At 50.1% G+C, this 20,924-nt stretch overlaps 1 protein-coding gene across 4 annotated transcripts in view; it reads right to left on the bottom strand.

Annotated features, from left to right (window-relative positions):
* The window catches only part of PAK5 (p21 (RAC1) activated kinase 5), a 220,977-nt gene that overhangs the window by 160,428 nt on the left and 39,625 nt on the right, over positions 1–20,924 (bottom strand). Inside the window, exon 1 of one of the 4 annotated variants that reach the window (XM_073672239.1) lies at positions 1,113–1,183. The exons of the other annotated variants lie outside the window; for them this stretch is intronic. Within the exon in view, the coding sequence (XP_073528340.1) occupies positions 1,113–1,143 (31 nt within the window). The 5' untranslated portion in view covers positions 1,144–1,183. Of the gene's footprint in view, positions 1–1,112; positions 1,184–20,924 lie in introns of those variants that run through there. 4 annotated transcript variants of the gene reach the window in all.

The following is a 20,924-nucleotide window of genomic DNA, read 5'->3' as shown; positions in this document are numbered from 1 at the left end:
AATGCCCACATCTGAGTTTATAGCAGTGGGCAGGGGTGCCGGGTGTCATCCAAAGGAAAGGTCACCAATGTCATATGCTCAGAGAAGTCCTTTAAGAGGAAATCTAAACTAAAGTGTATGACTGCAAAATAAAGAGCGACAAACTGTGCCAATATGCTGTACTTACCTAAGGGTATGGTCTGTGCTCCCCAGAAATCTGCCGCCAGTGCCCACTTATCCTCAGAGATATGTTGCCCAGAATGACAACACATCAGCTGATCGCAATGGTACCAGTGATTAGCCACTCATAAGGACATCATCCGTGGCAGTCGTGGTTAGCTATCAATCCATCAGTATAGACGACCCCTCATTGTATACAAGAATATATCAGAAAATAGGTGATGCACTGGTTTTAAAACCAAGGGTCTCATTCACATTTACGATTTTGATGCAGTTTTGGCATGCAGCAAACCTAAGAATGGATCATGAAATGCAAAAATCTTTCAACCACACATTTGTTTTCAGGCTTTGTTGTTTGTGGCTGAAAAAAAAAACCTGCATGCAGAGAATGAAGCCAAATGCTCACAGCGATGTGTGCTTAGTGTGCATCCCGAAAAATGCTCTCAGCGTACAAGCCTAGCCATGGGGCTCCAATCACCAGAAGGAGAAAAAAGTATGCCTTCTGAACTCCATTGGGTCAGAATATGCCACATAAAAAGTATAGAAAGGCGTAGTAGACTACGCTAATCTATAAAACAGTATGAGTGACATACACGTGTGACTTCTGGGATAAATCACAGCCTTCTGTCTGTGGTATATGGTACATCAGGAGTGCAACAGCGTGATGTGAACAGGGCCTTATGCAGGCATGGTATGATTCTATAGGTGCATAAATATTATTTTAAATATATGCGACATCTATGACAATAGTCCATGATCTACGGGTCTCCAGAACTACAACCTATAGCATGCTCTGACGGTCTCAGATTGGTAGCTTGGAGTTGGACAGCCAAAGGTTCAGGAACCTGCAGTTGTAGGATTTGTTTTACGTCACCAAGCTAACTTAAAATTTAGTATTAGCCATGCATTTTAGCTAATGAAGTTAAAGGTGCCATTTATTGTTTATTGTGTACCTTTTAACTCTTTACTACAAATTAGAGACATTTCTTTGAAGCATGGGGTCCTTTTTCTTCTTAGGTCACCAGGAAGCTGAAACAGAAACTTTCCAATTAATATTCCATCATTGCAACATCCTTACAGTGTCTAGACAGTGCACCTCTGATCAACGCTCGTGTCTCACTGGATTATATCCCACAGAAATCTAACTGAGAAACAAAACATGCCGGGTGTATACTGTACAATAGAGGCGTCCTATACGACTGCTATAGGTCCTATGGTGAGAGCCTCACCAAAAATGTGAATGTGAAAAATGTACTAAAATCACAAAAAACTGAAAGTTTCCTCTCCAGCTCTGCACCGATCACATAGATCAGTGTCGGGCAGGAGGAGAGAGCAGTTCTCTCTGTGATTGAGAAGGGCGCGGTGCGTTCTCCTCCATCATAGTAAGAGTTTTTCTTAATAAAAAGTGCATCTTATAGTCTGAAAAATACGGTAACTTGCTGGACAACCCCTTTTAAATTAAGTAATCTCCCTTGTTGAAAAATAAATAAATACTCACCTTCTGCACTGGCACAGCTGCAGGGATGATGGCAGAATAAACCAGCCTTATAAGGTATATAGCCGGTGTAAATATGGCACTTTTAGTGCTCTAATCACTGCCTTCATTCTGCAAAAGCACAAGATTAATCAAACATGCTCATTAGGGTGCTCAGTGTACCCTTAGTGTGGCCAAGAGGCTCAGTGCACTTTTCCACTAATTGGTTTTACATGCCCCTGACTGCATCACTGGTGATTGACAGCGCTGATTGGCCTGCAGTGAGCACTGTCTGCCCAGAAGACTCAGGCAAGTCAGTGCTGTCAATCACTAGTAAGGCAGTCGGAGGCATGTAAAACCTGTTACCGGAACAGTGCCCTGAGCCTCTTGGCCACACCAAGGGTGCACCGAGCACCCTAAATAGCATATATGCTTAAAATTGCCTTTTTGCAGAACGGAGGCAGCGACTGCAGAACTTAATGTGCAATTTTTACATTTTCTACATCTTTTATAAGGCAGTGTGTTCAGTTTACTCTGTCAGTTTGGGCTTATAGATTCCTTTTAAAAGGCGTTCCTGAGATAGCTCTCATTAGGATAGGTCATCAATATTAGATTCATACCCCTTGTCAATAGTAGATCAGCTACACATTGTGTAGTGGCTGGCAACGGTACTGTAGTTTCTCTTGCATTAACTTGCATGGGAGAGAGCCTTTTATTGCACATATGTATGGAGTAGGGCCACTTCCAGTGCGACACAGGCCTACAATTTGATAGGTGGGGGCACCAGAGGTTGAACCCCCACAGGCCTAAGGATAGGTCAACATTATTATAATTCTGTAAAGTTCTTTCATTTTTATTCTTTGCTAGGGGGCAAATAACACAGCTTTTTGTCGCTTTTCCTCCTTACTTGTTTCCACCAATGTAATTTAGTAAATGTGTGGCCTGATGTATTGAGATTTTAGTTCAGGTACATTGATATGTTAGGTCATATAGCCATCCTATTGGAACCTGTGACACATTTTGAAGAGCAGAAGAGTTAATGGATGTAATTTAAGATAAGGGTCAGTTAATTATTACTCCAACAATTTTGTAACAAGTTCCTGAATATAAAGTACACACAGGGTAACTAAGTTACTGATTCAGATTTTTTGTTATTACTAATCATAGTTCTCAAGGAACTAAATGTCAACGTTGTAATGCTAGGCTTGTAGATTATCTGAAAGAAGACTCATATGTAGATCATGCATTACTCCTACATAGAAAGACAAGATAACAGATGAGTGTGCACATAGGGGTCATCAGCAGTACTGAAAGTAAAGCCCAGGAATGAGCCACTAATAAAACATTGCACTGGATAATTGAAATGGAGAGCAGTAAAATGACGCACCACCCAGCTACAGGACACACCACCCAGCTACAGGACACACCACCCAGCTACAGGACACACCACCCAGCTACACGACACACCACCCAGCTACAGGACGTACCACCCAGCTACTTGACGCACCATGCAGCTACAGGACGCACCACGCAGCTACAGGACACACCAGCCAGCTACAGGACACACCACCCAGCTACAGGACGCACCACCCAGCTACAGGACGCACCACCCAGCTACACGACACACCACCCAGCTACAGGACGTACTACCCAGCTACTTGACGCACCGCGCAGCTACAGGACGCACCACGCAGCTACAGGACACACCAGCCAGCTACAGGACGTACCACCCAGCTACAGGACGCACCACCCAGCTACAGGACGCACCACCCAGCTACAGGACGCACCACCCAGCTACAGGACGCACCACCCAGCTACAGGACGCACCACCCAGCTACAGGACACACCACCCAGCTACAGGACGTACCAACCAGCTACTTGACGCACCATGCAGCTACAGGACGCACCACGCAGCTACAGGACGCACCACGCAGGTACAGGACGCACCACGCAGCTACAGGAAACACCAGCCAGCTACAGGACACATCAGCCAGCTACAGGACACACCAGCCAGCTACAGGACGCACCAGCCAGCTACAGGACGCACCAGCCAGCTACAGGACGCACCAGCCAGCTACAGGACACACCACCCAGCTACAGGACGCACCACCCAGTTACAGGACGCACCACCCAACTACAGGATGCACCACGCAGCTACAGGACACACCAAACAGCTACAGGACACAAGACACAGCTACATGAAACAGCTACACAACACAAGACACGGCTTCATGACACAAGACACGGCTTCATGACACAAGACACGGCTACAGTAGACAAGACACGGCTAAAGTACACAAAACACGGCTACAGTACACAAGACACGGCTACAGTATACAAGACACGGCTACAGTAGACAAGACACGGCTACAGTATTCAAGACACGGCTACAGTATACAAGACACGGCTACAGTAGACAAGACACGGCTACAGTACACAAAACACGGCTACAGTACACAAGACACGGCTACAGTATACAAGACACAGCCACAGGACACGCACGCAGCTACAGGACACGTCACACAGCTACAGGACACGCCACGTAGCTACAGGACACGCCACGCAGCTACAGGACACGTCACGCAGCTACAGGACACGCCAAGCAGCTACAGGACACAAGCCACAGCTACAGGACACAAGCTGACGCGCCCCCTGGGCCAGTGTTGTTGGGGATACCCGGAGCCGGATCAGATGGGGGTTGTAGTCTCCGAGTGGCTGTGACCCGGTCCGTGCCCAGGGTGTCAAGCTCAGTGTGTGGCAGTCCTTACTGATGTTACTAAAGTTCTTTATGTCGACTACGCCACCCGTTGGATTGCGGTCACTACGGCCGCCGCTGCAGCAGGGTCCGCTGAGGCTGATGGTGTTGGTGCAGCTTTAGATAGTATAACCCCCAACGGGAGGGGTATGGCCTCAGGGGGTCAGGTGCAGAGGATGGGGGTTGTGGTGGTGCAGCGTAGATGATAATTACAGACAGAGTCGGGTTGTGCAGTTCAGGGTGTTTACTTACTGCAGATATTCCGGTCACTCCGGCCTTGAGTGACCACCCGAGCCGTGCTGCGTCCACCAGGTCCTGGATTCAGCCAACCCCCAAGCAAGTCCGGAGCGTGTCCCTGAGCCCTCCTTCTTGTCCTTTCTTCTGGCCGTCCCCACCAGGGATCCACCTAGGTCCAGCTCCCTCGGGCCTTCTGTTGGGAGACCCTTGGCCTTGGGTTCCCTGACCCTACACGTGGTTTGCCTTCAGGGTGGATGTGGTGGGTGGCCGTGGCAGATCCTGCCCACGGCCTCCGGTCTCTGGCTGAGGTATGCTTTAGCCCCCACCAGTTTGGGATCCGGTACCCTGTTGCCAACTCTTCACCCTAGGGTTGTACTTGGGTTCTCAGAGTTCCTTCTGTCTCCCCCTCTGGGTCTTTCTTTCTCTCCTCTCTCACTCTCTCTGGGGCTGCTCTGCTCTTCTGCTCTCTTCCTCTGGCTTCTCTGCAAAAGGCTGACTTCTCTCAGACTGACTGACTGACTGACTGACCCTGATCTTAGATGGTGCCCACCTTATATACTCCCTCTATGTGTGAGCTCAGGTGACCAGCACCCAATGAGCTCCTAACTTTACCCAGGCTGCTCCCCCTATCTGCCCCTACACTACTGGGATGTACCACCCCCCTCCCACTCCAGCCAGGAACAGACTCGGTCGTACCTGCACATTTCTAAGTGGGAGTACCGTTGGTCTGTTCCTCGGAAATGGGATGTGTGTAGTGCATGCAGCTTTCTGAGCTCAGATCCACACTCCATCCTTACCCGGGAGTGGAATACCACACCTCTGGTTGAGGTGCAATACCCCTGTAGCAGCCGAATCCTCAGGGTGCTACATTCCCCCCTGGTAAATCACAGCACGTCCTCGGGCTGTAAGATATAAAAACATCCACAAACATACAATTTTTTTTTTTTCATAACATAAACATATAAAACATCATATAAAACATTATATATATATATATATATCAATAAAACTTTTCATATAAAACATTCTTGTAGACTTTTCCTCGCTTCTAGCTCCTCCGGTCACTGTGCGACTTGTGACCGGGTAATGTGCGACAGTCTCTTGAAGAAACATGGTTTTCTATAAAACCGGTAGGGGGCGCTTTAGGACGCGCAACTATATACAAGGGGATATGGCCGCTCTCAGTCCTCGGCCAGGTATTTAGGAAAGGGATGACCGCTCTCAGTCCTCGGTCAGAGGGATTAAGGGAAATACGGGTAACAGTTCAATTCGCTGGTCCCAACGGGGACTATAATAGCAGCAACAGTTCACTGTGCCCCGACGGGCAACTATATACAGCTTCTACTCTGCTGTACTCAACGACGACGTCCTCCTGCTCTTTCTTTGTGATTAACTTTAGCTTCAGACCCGTCCGGGTCCTCTTGCTCCTCTTCACACCGCAGCTCCTCCTCCGTCAGGCGATGCACATGGAGGGCGTAGGGTCCTTTGGCACACTTGTGCCGGGTGAAGGTGACCTCGTCCCCTATATACAGGTCACGTCCTCTGTGTCCCTCCGGTAGGTGGGACTCAACGTCTCTTCTTGTCACGAAGACGTCGCCTGGGGTGCGGTGATCTCGGATGAAGCCCCACCCGTGCTGCATATTGAACTTGATCACAGTCCCGGTGGAAGGGGGACCATGAGCTGCACGGGGACTCCTCCTGGCCCGGCTCTTCTGCTCCGCGCTCTTTATTTGGGCTTTTTGTTCCCGGACCCGCCTCTCTCTCCGCTCCCTCTCGAAGACCTCGAGCTGCTGCCGGCAGCACTCTGCACGCTCCGCTGCAGCTGCCCGGGTCTCCTGAGTGAACCCCATGAGATCTTCTCCGGTGGGGTCCCACTCAAACTGTGCCTCCTCTAGCGGGGGCGAGGTCCTTTTTACGGGCTTTGGAACCGGAATCAGGGGTTCGTCTAGGGGTCTCTCTTTCCGGAGTCGGGGATGGTGAAACTCCGGTGGCCATATAAAGGGCTGCCCATCCGGGCACGTATGTTGGGCGAACAGATCTTCTCCCAGATGCGGCACTCTTGGTTTTATGGGCGCGGTGGTGGTGGCACCCGGGTTGCCCAGGCCTTGCGGCCAGGCCTGGGGCACCTGGAAAGTGAAGGGCACCGTAAGGACGGCGGCGCCCTGGGCTACTTGGCCCTGCGACCAGGCCGGTGGCTCCGCGGAGGTAGGGGGCGCTGTTGGTATTGCGGCGCCCGGGGGTACTAGGCCTTGCGACCAGGCTGGTGGTACTTCCTGCTTGGTCACGCTCGGGGTCGAGGCGTGTGACGTCACAGGGGTCGCGGCTGCGGCTTCCGGTTGTGGCCTAGTCTGCGGCGGTGACGTTGCAGCGACGGGCACGGCAGGGGATACTTCGGGCTCTGCGACGGGGAGCTGGGGCAGGTACACGGTTTCCCGGTTTGGGGTAGAGACGTCCCCTTTACCTGCCTCCCTTCGTTCGGCTCCCTTCTCGGCGCCGTCTCCGGCCTTCAGTCCTCCTGCACCATCCTCAGAGGCGGTCTGTCTCCTCGTCTCGGGTGGCGTGCTCCGCTGACGAGTTCTTGTCTGCTGGACCATCTCACGGCTCCATTCTGCTAACGTCTCTCGCTGCACCCGGGCCATCCTCCGTGCGAGGCCCTCCAGCGCAGTCTGTGCACACTCCCGATCTCGGGGGAGCTGTGCCAAGACCTCCACTAAGCCTAGTGGGGTCGTTGCTTCTAGCAGGCTCCTGACCAACGGGTCGGTGCTGCTCTGCTCTCCTCCCGTTGTCTCCAGCAGGCCTTCTGGAGTGGCGACCGGCAACAGGCTCCTGACCACTGGGTCGGTGCTGCCTGGAGTGGCGGCCCGCATCAGGCTCCTGACCACTGGGTCGGTGCTGCCTGGCTCTCCCTCCATCTCCGGGTAGGCTCTTTCTGGACTCTGCTCCAGGCCTCTTGTCTCCGGGCGACACCCATCTTTGCTCTCTTCTTCTCAGTCCTCCCACTTCGAGGGCGGTTCCGGGGCCACTTGGTGATTGTCAGCTCCAGGGGCAGTTCTTTCACGCTGACAGACACCTCTAGCATCACAGTCTCTGTTGGTGGGGGCGGTTTCCACTTTTGGCGCCATTTTCGGTCCTGGCCCACGATGGGAGGTGGCCTCTTGCCACCCTCTGGCACGCCCATAATGGCGTCCGCTCTTCCAAGGCGGGAAACCTTTGGAAATGGCGGGAATCGTCTCCCAGTGGCGGGAAACTCTGCAGATGGCGGGAAAAAGCTGTTAATGGCGGACAACCGGCGGGAAACGACCTGTGATGGGGTCCGATGGCGGGGACCCTCCGGAACCGACAGGAGACTTCTTTTTGAGGTAAACTTGTTCTTTTCTTCAGGCACGCAGTACCCGGTTGTTGTGGGCACGTAATCCTGCCGACTACGCCAAAGTTGACGCGCCCCCTGGGCCAGTGTTGTTGGGGATACCCGGAGCCGGATCAGATGGGGGTTGTAGTCTCCGAGTGGCTGTGACCCGGTCCGTGCCCAGGGTGTCAAGCTCAGTGTGTGGCAGTCCTTACTGATGTTACTAAAGTTCTTTATGTCGACTACGCCACCCGTTGGATTGCGGTCACTACGGCCGCCGCTGCAGCAGGGTCCGCTGAGGCTGATGGTGTTGGTGCAGCTTTAGATAGTATAACCCCCAACGGGAGGGGTATGGCCTCAGGGGGTCAGGTGCAGAGGATGGGGGTTGTGGTGGTGCAGCGTAGATGATAATTACAGACAGAGTCGGGTTGTGCAGTTCAGGGTGTTTACTTACTGCAGATATTCCGGTCACTCCGGCCTTGAGTGACCACCCGAGCCGTGCTGCGTCCACCAGGTCCTGGATTCAGCCAACCCCCAAGCAAGTCCGGAGCGTGTCCCTGAGCCCTCCTTCTTGTCCTTTCTTCTGGCCGTCCCCACCAGGGATCCACCTAGGTCCAGCTCCCTCGGGCCTTCTGTTGGGAGACCCTTGGCCTTGGGTTCCCTGACCCTACACGTGGTTTGCCTTCAGGGTGGATGTGGTGGGTGGCCGTGGCAGATCCTGCCCACGGCCTCCGGTCTCTGGCTGAGGTATGCTTTAGCCCCCACCAGTTTGGGATCCGGTACCCTGTTGCCAACTCTTCACCCTAGGGTTGTACTTGGGTTCTCAGAGTTCCTTCTGTCTCCCCCTCTGGGTCTTTCTTTCTCTCCTCTCTCACTCTCTCTGGGGCTGCTCTGCTCTTCTGCTCTCTTCCTCTGGCTTCTCTGCAAAAGGCTGACTTCTCTCAGACTGACTGACTGACTGACTGACCCTGATCTTAGATGGTGCCCACCTTATATACTCCCTCTATGTGTGAGCTCAGGTGACCAGCACCCAATGAGCTCCTAACTTTACCCAGGCTGCTCCCCCTATCTGCCCCTACACTACTGGGATGTACCACCCCCCTCCCACTCCAGCCAGGAACAGACTCGGTCGTACCTGCACATTTCTAAGTGGGAGTACCGTTGGTCTGTTCCTCGGAAATGGGATGTGTGTAGTGCATGCAGCTTTCTGAGCTCAGATCCACACTCCATCCTTACCCGGGAGTGGAATACCACACCTCTGGTTGAGGTGCAATACCCCTGTAGCAGCCGAATCCTCAGGGTGCTACACAAGCCACAGCTACAGAACACAAGACACAGCTACAGGACACGCCACGCAGCTACAGAACACAAGCCACAGCTACAGGACACAAGCCACAGCTCCAGGACACAAGCCACAGCTCCAGGACACAAGACACAGCTCCAGGACACAAGACACAGCTCCAGGACACAAGACACAGCTCCAGGACACAAGACACAGCTCCAGGACACAAAACACAGCTCCAGGACACAAAACACAGCTCCAGGACACAAGACACAGCTCCAGGACACAAGACACAGCTACAGGACACAAGACACAGCTACAGGACACAAGACACAGCTACAGGACAAAAGAAACAGCTACAGGACAAAAGAAACAGCTACAGGACAAAAGAAACAGCTCCAGGACACAAGACACAGCTACAGGACACAAGACACAGCTACAGGACACAAGACACAGCTACAGGGCAGCTACAGGACACAAGACACAGCTACAGGACACAAGACACAGCTCCAGGACACAAGACACAGCTACAGGACACAAGACACAGCTACAGGACACGCCACACAGCTACAGGACAAAAGAAACAGCTACAGGACAAAAGAAACAGCTCCAGGACAAAAGAAACAGCTCCAGGACAAAAGAAACAGCTCCAGGACACAAGACACAGCTACAGGACAAGCCACACAGCTACAGGACACGCCACACAGCTACAGGACACAAGACACAGCTACAGGGCAGCTACAGGACACAAGACACAGCTACAGGACACAAGACACAGCTCCAGGACACAAGACACAGCTCCAGGACACAAGACACAGCTACAGGACACAAGACACAGCTACAGGACACGCCACACAGCTACAGGACAAAAGAAACAGCTCCAGGACAAAAGAAACAGCTCCAGGACAAAAGAAACAGCTCCAGGACACAAGACACAGCTACAGGACACGCCACACAGCTACAGGACACGCCACACAGCTACAGGACACAAGACACAGCTACAGGACAAAAGAAACAGCTACAGGACACGCCACACAGCTACAGGACACGCCACACAGCTACAGGACACGCCACACAGCTACAGGACACGCCACACAGCTACAGGACACGCCACACAGCTACAGGACACGCCACACAGCTACAGGACACAAGACACAGCTACAGGACACAAGACACAGCTACAGGGCAGCTACAGGACACAAGACACAGCACCGACTCCCAAACGTAGTCCCTGTTTAGAGTCCCTGACTGTCCTGTGTCTGAGGCTCCATCAATGAAATGTTGACGCATGTGACTGCTGCTGCCAATCACTGAGTGAGGTCACTGCAACAAATGATTTATTGCGGTGGTCACAAGTCACATCATCGCGAGATCTGGGTGAACAGTGACAGGACTGACAACCTTTTCAGAAGATTTTTTTACAGTTGTGATTGTGAATGATCTTTAGTGTATTATTTCCATACAACCATTAATAATATCCTATTTTGACCAATTTGTGCAAGAGCCTCTGATCAGGACAGCAGGACTTCTAGCCCCACATACAGGTGAAACATACACTATATAAAAAGACACATATGCATGTTTCTCTCAATATCTGACATTAAATCAGAATAAACCTTTCCCGTTGACATGACATATGACTGCTGCTGCCAATAAGTGACTGTAGTGAAGACGTCACCTCTGCAGTCAGTGATTGATTGCAGTGGGCACCTGTGACCACTTTTTCACGAGATATTTGTAGAATGTCGGAAGTGAGAGAGTTTAAATTTAGCGTTTATTATATAGTTTAAAAACATTTTTGCTACCCCAAAATATTTTTTGCAAAACGATGAAACACAAATAAATGTGCTTAGACAAGTGATAAATCACATACTAATTATAAAAGCATACACTGCGATACATGGCAGATGAGGAGTTAACAGAATCTGGTTTGAGACAGATCAAATATTTCTTTATCTCGAGGAAGCTATGATCCAAATTCACCCTGTATCTAAGCCACACGACCGACTCTTACCGGGTTCCATGTTCTAAAAAATGGTGACCCTACACCGACTCCCAAACGCAGTACCTGCTTACAGCCCCTTACTGTCTCATCAAACTGTCCTGTGTCTGAGGCTCCAACAATAAAATGTTGACACATGTGACTGCTGCTGCCAATCACTGAGTGAGGTCACCGCTGCAACCAATGATTGACTGTAGTGGTCACCTGTCACACTGTCCAATCATTGCTGGATTTGGGTGAACTCGGACAGGACTGACCACCTTTTCAGGAGATGTTTTTTACAGTTGTCATTGTGAATGATCTTTAGTGTATTATTTCCATATAACCATTCTCCCGTTAATAATTGCCTATTTTGAACAATTTGTGCAGAGCAAGAGCCTCTGATCAGGACAGCAGGACTTCTAGCCCCACATACATTGCAGGATACCATTATAGAGATTGCACAGTACCCATACACACAGCAAGAGCCTCTGATCACGACAGCAGGACTTCTAGCCCCACATACATTGCAGGATACCATCATAGAGACTGCACAGTACCCATACACACAGCAAGAGCCTCTGATCAGGACAGCAGGACTTCTAGCCCCACATACATTGCAGGATACCATCATAGAGACTGCACAGTACCCATACACACAGCAAGAGCCTCTGATCAGGACAGCAGGACTTCTAGCCCCACATACATTGCAGGATACCATCATAGAGATTGCACAGTACCCATACACACAGCAAGAGCCTCTGATCAGGACAGCAGGACTTTTTGCCCCACATACATTGCAGGATACCATCATAGAGATTGCACAGTACCCATACACACAGCAACAGCCTCTGATCAGGACAGTAGGACTTCTTGTCTCACATACATTGCAGGATACCATCATAGAGATTGCACAGTACCCATACACACAGCAAGAGCCTCTGATCAGGACAGCAGGATTTCTAGCCCCACATACATTGCAGGATACCATCATAGAGATTGCACAGTACCCAAACACAGAGCAAGAGCCTCTGATCAGGACAGCAGGACTTCTTGTCCCACATACATTGCAGGATACCATCATAGAGATTGCACAGTACCCATACACACAGCAAGAGCCTTTGATCAGGACAGTAGGACTTCTTGTCCCACATACATTGCAGGATACCATCATAGATTGCACAGTGCTCATACACACAGCAAGATTCTCTGATCAGGACAGTAGGACTTCTTGCCCCACATACATTGCAGGATACCATCATAGAGATTGCACAGTACAAATACACAGAGCATGAACCTATGATCAGGACAGTAGGACTTCTTGTCCCACATACATTGCAGGATACCATCATAGAGATTGCACAGTGCCCATACACACAGCAAGATTCTCTGATTAGGACAGTAGGACTTCTAGCCCCACATACATTGCAGGATACTATCATAGAGATTGCACAGTACCCATACCCAAAACAAGAGCCTCTGATCAGGACCATAGGACTTCCAGCCCCACATACATTGCAGAATACCATCATAGAGATTGAACAGTACCCATACACACAACAAGAGCCTCTGATCAGGACAGCAGAACTTCTTGTCCCACATACATTGCAGAATACTATCATAGAGATTGCACAGTACCCATACACACAGCAAGAGCCTCTGATCTGGACAGCAGAATTTCTAGCCCCACATACATTGCAGGATACCATCATACAGATTGCACAGTACCCACACACTCAGAAAGAGCCTCTGATCAGGACAGCAGGACGTCTAGCCCCACATACATTGCAGGATACCATCATAGAGATTGCACAGTACCCATACACACAGCAAGAGCCTCAGATCAGGGCAGCAGGACTTCTTGTCCCACATATATTGCAGGATACCATCATAGAGATTGCACAGTACCCATTCACAGAGCAAGAGCCTCTGATCAGGACAGCAGGACTTCTAGCCCCACATACATAACAGGATACCATCATAGAGATTGCACAGTACCCATACACACACACAGCAAGAGCCTCTGATCAGGACAGCAGAACTTCCAGCCCCACATACATTGCAGGATACCATCATAGAGATTGCACAGTACCCATACACACAGCAAGAGACTCTGATCAGGACAGTAGGACTTCTTGTCCCACATACATTGCAGGATACTATCATAGAGATTGCACAGTACCCATACCCAAAACAAGAGCCTCTGATCAGGACCATAGGACTTCCAGCCCCACATACATTGCAGAATACCATCATAGAGATTGAACAGTACCCATACCCAAAACAAGAGCCTCTGATCAGGACCATAGGACTTCCAGCCCCACATACATTGCAGAATACCATCATAGAGATTGAACAGTACCCATACACACAACAAGAGCCTCTGATCAGGACAGCAGAACTTCTTGTCCCACATACATTGCAGAATACTATCATAGAGATTGCACAGTACCCATACACACAGCAAGAGCCTCTGATCTGGACAGCAGAATTTCTAGCCCCACATACATTGCAGGATACCATCATACAGATTGCACAGTACCCACACACTCAGAAAGAGCCTCTGATCAGGACAGCAGGACTTCTAGCCCCACATACATTGCAGGATACCATCATAGAGATTGCACAGTACCCATACACACACTGTGCTTCCTCTGATCGGGACAGAAGGACTTCTTGTCCCACATACATTGCAGGATACCATCATAGAGATTGCACAGCACCCATACACACAGCAAGAGCCTCAGATCAGGGCAGCAGGACTTCTAGCTCCACATACATTGCAGGATACCATCATAGAGATTGCACAGTACCCATACACACACTGTGCTTCCTCTGATCGGGACAGCAGGACTTCTTGTCCCACATACATTGCAGGATACCATCATAGAGATTGCACAGTACCCATACACACAGCAAGAGCCTCAGATCAGGGCAGCAGGACTTCTTGTCCCACATATATTGCAGGATACCATCATAGAGATTGCACAGTACCCATTCACACAGCAAGAGCCTCTGATCAGGACAGCAGGACTTCTAGCCCCACATACATAACAGGATACCATCATAGAGATTGCACAGTACCCATACACACACACAGCAAGAGCCTCTGATCAGGACAGCAGAACTTCCAGCCCCACATACATTGCAGGATACCATCATAGAGATTGCACAGTACCCATACACACAGCAAGAGACTCTGATCAGGACAGTAGGACTTCTTGTCCCACATACATTGCAGGATACCATCATAGAGATTGCACAGTACCCATACACACAGCAAGAGCCTCTGATCAGGACAGTAGGACTTCTAGCCCCACATACATTGCAGGATACCATTATAGAGATTGCACAGTACCCATACACACAGCAAGAGCCTCTGATCAGGACAGCAGGACTTCTAGCCCCACATACATTGCAGGATACCATCATAGAGACTGCACAGTACCCATACACACAGCAAGAGCCTCTGATCAGGACAGCAGGACTTCTAGCCCCACATACATTGCAGGATACCATCATAGAGACTGCACAGTACCCATACACACAGCAAGACCCTCTGATCAGGACAGCAGGACTTCTAGCCCCACATACATTGCAGGATACCATCATAGAGATTGCTGTTATGCACACGCCCGGGCTAAGCGGCGTGTGCGTGTGATTGTAGTGATTCCACTGGACCGTGCCGGAGAGTGAATGCCTGGAGGGGCGTGACTAAGTATTCACCCGATCCGACCAGGGTCGCACGACGGCATACGACGCCAGTGCACCAAGGAGGAACCGAGCAGAGGGACCAGGTGCTACTCCAGGACAGACCCCGGACACGGCTGTTGACCCACACAGGGGAATACAGGAACAGGCTGGTAGGCTGGCACACAGACTGGTGGGTATAGGCAGGCACGACTGGTATGCAGGCAGGGGGGTAAAGGCAAGCACAGCTAGAGTGCAGACAGGGAGGCACTAGCAGGTAGGAACACAGGCGGGATAGGACCCAGTACACACCGGGACTCAGGAACAATACAGGCAGAGGGTTACAGGCAAGCACAGCTAGAGTGCAGACAAGGCTGAGCAGGACAGGACAGGACTGCCGGAGCAGCGGGCAGAAGCAGGGCAGGACAGGACTGCCGGAGCAGCGGGCAGAAGCAGGGCAGGACAGGACTGCCAGAGCAGCGGGCAGAAGCAGGGCAGGACAGGACTGCCAGAGCAGCGGGCAGAAGCAGGGCAGGACAGGACTGCCAGAGCAGCGGGCAGAAGCAGGGCAGGACAGGACTCTGTTCACACGGAACAGACAGGAAGGGAAAGACAGAGCCAGACACCCACAGGGTACTTGCAGTGAAGTAGCGAGTGGACCACAAACTCACAAACGGGAGTACAGAGACAACAGGCAGGAGTTAGGTACGAGTTCAGACTCTGCAGAAAAAGGAAGGGAACGGACATAGAGGCAAAACAGGTAAAGGATAGGAGAGAGTTCAGACTGGAACTGAGTGTACGGAGGAGACCGACACTGCAGCGGGATACAGGAGCGGGTCTGGGAATACTGCCCCCAGAGAGGCGGAACGAACAGGCAAGGAGCGTGTTCAGACAGGACAGACAAGATACAGGAGCGGGTCTAGGTAATCGGCCCCTAGAAGGCGGGAGGAACAGGCTAGGAGCGAGTTCAGACAGGACAGACAAGATACACAGAAAGGACTCAGTTCAGACACGGGAACTAATACCGCAAAGCAGGAGACATACAGGACTCAGTTCAGACACGGGAGCTGATACCGCAAAGCAGGAGACATACAGGACACAGTTCAGACACGGGAGCTGATACCGCAAAGCAGGAGACATACAGGACTAAGTTCAGACAGGCCTGGAAATACAGCCTCCAGGAAAGGCAGACAAGGAAACAAAGACGGGACCTGGCACCTTCAGAATGCAAGCACACACTGAAGGAAACACTATGCTCAGGCCGGGATAGAAGGGAGCTGCTGAGCTATATACCAAGTGTCAGACAGCAATAGGCTGAGGACGCACAAGGGGTGTGACCCACAGCAGGTACAAAAAGCAGGAAGTGATCGGGCGCCGCCCTTAAGCAGCAGAGACAGACACAAACAGACAGCATGGAGGGAAGCCAGAGAGACACTCTGGACAGGAGATCAAGTGCGCTCTCTTGCACAGTGGGAGATGGACCACCATGCAAGGACGCCGCCAGGTATGTTACAATTGCAAAGTACCCATACACACAGCAAGAGCCTCTGATCAGGACAGCAGGACTTCTTGCCCCACATACATTGCAGGATACCATCATAGAGATTGCACAGTACCCATACACACAGCAACAGCCTCTGATCAGGACAGTAGGACTTCTTGTCCCACATACATTGCAGGATACCATCATAGAGATTGCACAGTACCCAGACACACAGCAAGAGCCTCTAATCAGGACAGCAGGATTTCTAGCCCCACATACATTGCAGGATACCATCATAGAGATTGAACAGTACCCAAACACAAAGCAAGAGCCTCTGATCAGGACAGCAGGACTTCTTGTCCCACATACATTGCAGGATACCATCATAGAGATTGCACAGTACCCATACACACAGCAAGAGCCTCTGATCAGGACAGTAGGACTTCTTGTCCCACATACATTGCAGGATACCATCATAGATTGCACAGTGCTCATACACACAGCAAGATTCTCTAATCAGGACAGTAGGACTTCTTGCCCCACATACATTGCAGGATACCATCATAGAGATTGCACAGTACACATACACACACACAGCAAGAGCCTCTGATCAGAACAGCAGCACTTCCAGCCCCACATACATTGCAGGATACCATCAAAGAGATTGCACAGTACCCATAAACACAGCAAGAGCCTCTGATCAGGACAGTAGGAAATCTTGTCCCACATACATTGCAGGATACCATCATAGAGATTGCCCAGTACCCATACACACAGCAAGAGCCTCTGATCAGGACAGCAGGATTTCTAGCCCCACATACATTGCAGGATACCATCATAGAGATTGCACAGTACCCATACACACAGCAAGAGCCTCTGATCAAGACAGTAGGACTTCTTGTCCCACATAAATTGCAGGATACCATCATAGAGATTGCACAGTACACATACACACAGCAAGACCCTCTGATCAGGACAGTAGGACTTCTTGTCCCACATACATTGCAGGATACCATCACAGATTGCACAGTGCCCATACACACAGCAAGATTCTCTGATCAGGACAGTAGGACTTCTAGCCCCACATACATTGCAGGATACCATCATAGAGATTGCACAGTACCCATACACAGAGCATGAGCCTCTGATCAGGACAGCAGGACTTCTTGTTCCACATACATTGCAGGATACCATCATAGAGATTGCACAGTGCCCATACACACAGCAAGATTTTCTGATCAGGACAGCAGGACTTCTAGCCCCACATACATTGCAGGATACCATCATAGAGATTGCACAGTACCCATACACACAGCAAGAGCCTCTGATCAGGACAGTAGGACTTCTAGCCCCACATACATTGCAGGATACCATCATAGAGATTGCACAGTACCCATACACACAGCAAGAGCCTCAGATCAGGGCAGCAGGAATTCTTGTCCCACATACATTGCAGGATACCATCATAGAGATTGCACAGTACCCATACACAGAGCATGAGCCTCTGATCAGGACAGTAGGACTTCTAGCCCCACATACATTGCAGGATACCATCATAGAGATTGCACAGTACCCATACACACAGCAAGAGCCTCTGATCAGGACAGTAGGACTTCTTGTCCCACATACATTGCAGGATACCATCATAGAGATTGCACAGTACCCATACACACAGCAAGAGCCTCTGATCAGGACAGTAGGACTTCTTGTCCCACATACATTGCAGGATACCATCATAGAGATTGCACAGTACACATACACACAGCAAGAGCCTCTGATATGGACAGTAGGACTTCTTGTCCCACGTACATTGCAGGATACCATCACAGATTGCACAGTGCTCATACACACAGCAAGATTCTCTAATCAGGACAGTAGGACTTCTTGCCCCACATACATTGCAGGATACCATCATACAGATTGCACAGTACACATACACACACACACAGCAAGAGCCTCTGATCAGAACAGCAGCACTTCCAGCCCCACATACATTGCAGGATACCATCAAAGAGATTGCACAGTACCCATACACACAGCAAGAGCCTCTGATCAGGACAGTAGGACTTCTTGTCCCACATACATTGCAGGATACCATCATAGAGATTGCCCAGTACCCATACACACAGCAAGAGCCTCTGATCAGGACAGCAGGATTTCTAGCCCCACATACATTGCAGGATACCATCATAGAGATTGCACAGTACCCATACACACAGCAAGAGCCTCTGATCAGGACAGTAGGACTTCTTGTCCCACATAAATTGCAGGATACCATCATAGAGATTGCACAGTACACATACACACAGCAAGAGCCTCTGATATGGACAGTAGGACTTCTTGTCCCACGTACATTGCAGGATACCATCACAGATTGCACAGTGCTCATACACACAGCAAGATTCTCTAATCAGGACAGTAGGACTTCTTGCCCCACATACATTGCAGGATACCATCATACAGATTGCACAGTACACATACACACACACACAGCAAGAGCCTCTGATCAGAACAGCAGCACTTCCAGCCCCACATACATTGCAGGATACCATCAAAGAGATTGCACAGTACCCATACACACAGCAAGAGCCTCTGATCAGGACAGTAGGACTTCTTGTCCCACATACATTGCAGGATACCATCATAGAGATTGCCCAGTACCCATACACACAGCAAGAGCCTCTGATCAGGACAGCAGGATTTCTAGCCCCACATACATTGCAGGATACCATCATAGAGATTGCACAGTACCCATACACACAGCAAGAGCCTCTGATCAGGACAGTAGGACTTCTTGTCCCACATAAATTGCAGGATACCATCATAGAGATTGCACAGTACACATACACACAGCAAGAGCCTCTGATCAGGACAGTAGGACTTCTTGTCCCACATACATTGCAGGATACCATCACAGATTGCACAGTGCCCATACACACAGCAAGATTCTCTGATCAGGACAGTAGGACTTCTAGCCCCACATACATTGCAGGATACCATCATAGAGATTGCACAGTACCCATACACAGAGCATGAGCCTCTGATCAGGACAGCAGGACTTCTTGTTCCACATACATTGCAGGATACCATCATAGAGATTGCACAGTGCCCATACACACAGCAAGATTTTCTGATCAGGACAGCAGGACTTCTAGCCCCACATACATTGCAGGATACCATCATAGAGATTGCACAGTACCTATACACACAGCAAGAGCCTCTGATCAGGACAGTAGGACTTCTAGCCCCACATACATTGCAGGATACCATCATAGAGATTGCACAGTACCCATACACACAGCAAGAGCCTCAGATCAGGGCAGCAGGACTTCTTGTCCCACATACATTGCAGGATACCATCATAGAGATTGCACAGTACCCATACACACAGCAAGAGCCTCAGATCAGGGCAGCAGGACTTCTTGTCCCACATATATTGCAGGATACCATCATAGAGATTGCACAGTACCCATACACACAGCAAGAGCCTCAGATCAGGGCAGCAGGACTTCTTGTCCCACATACATTGCTGGATACCATCATAGAGATTGCACAGTACCTATACACACAGCAAGAGCCTCTGATCAGGACAGTAGGACTTCTAGCCCCACATACATTGCAGGATACCATCATAGAGATTGCACAGTACCCATACACAGAGCATGAGCCTCTGATCAGGACAGTAGGACTTCTAGCCCCACATACATTGCAGGATACCATCATAGAGATTGCACAGTACCCACACACACAGCAAGAGCCTCTGATCAGGACAGTAGGACTTCTTGTCCCACATACATTGCAGGATACCATCATAGAGATTGCACAGTACCCATACACACAGCAAGAGCCTCTGATCAGGACAGCAGGATTTCTAGCCCCACATACGTTGCAGGATACCATCATAGAGATTGCACAGTACCCATACACACAGCAAGAGCCTCTGATCAGGACAGTAGGACTTCTTGTCCCACATACATTGCAGGATACCATCATAGAGATTGCACAGTACACATACACACAGCAAGAGCCTCTGATATGGACAGTAGGACTTCTTGTCCCACGTACATTGCAGGATACCATCACAGATTGCACAGTGCCCATACACTCAGCAAGATTCTCTGATCAGGACAGTAGGACTTCTAGCCCCACATACATTACAGGATACCATCATAGAGATTGCACAGTACCCATACACACAGCAAGAGCCTCTGATCAGGACAGTAGGACTTCTTGTCCCACATACATTGCAGGATACCATCATAGAGATTGCACAGTACCCATACACACAGCAAGAGCCTCTGATCAGGACAGCAGGATTTCTAGCCCCACATACATTGCAGAATACCATCATAGAGATTGCACAGTACCCATACACACAGCAAGAGCCTCTGATCAGGACAGTAGGACTTCTTGTCCCACATACATTGCAGGATACCATCACAGAGATTGCACAGTACACATACATACAGCAAGAGCCTCTGATCAGGACAGTAGGACTTCTTGTCCCACATACATTG

The sequence above is a fragment of the Phyllobates terribilis genome, unplaced genomic scaffold, assembly GCF_046119375.1.
Source record: "Phyllobates terribilis strain yellow unplaced genomic scaffold, ASM4611937v1 Scaffold_3__8_contigs__length_932513732, whole genome shotgun sequence".
NCBI lineage: Eukaryota > Metazoa > Chordata > Amphibia > Anura > Dendrobatidae > Phyllobates > Phyllobates terribilis.
Note: the sequence above shows the minus strand (reverse complement) of the source record. Positions and strands in the feature narration are given on the sequence as shown.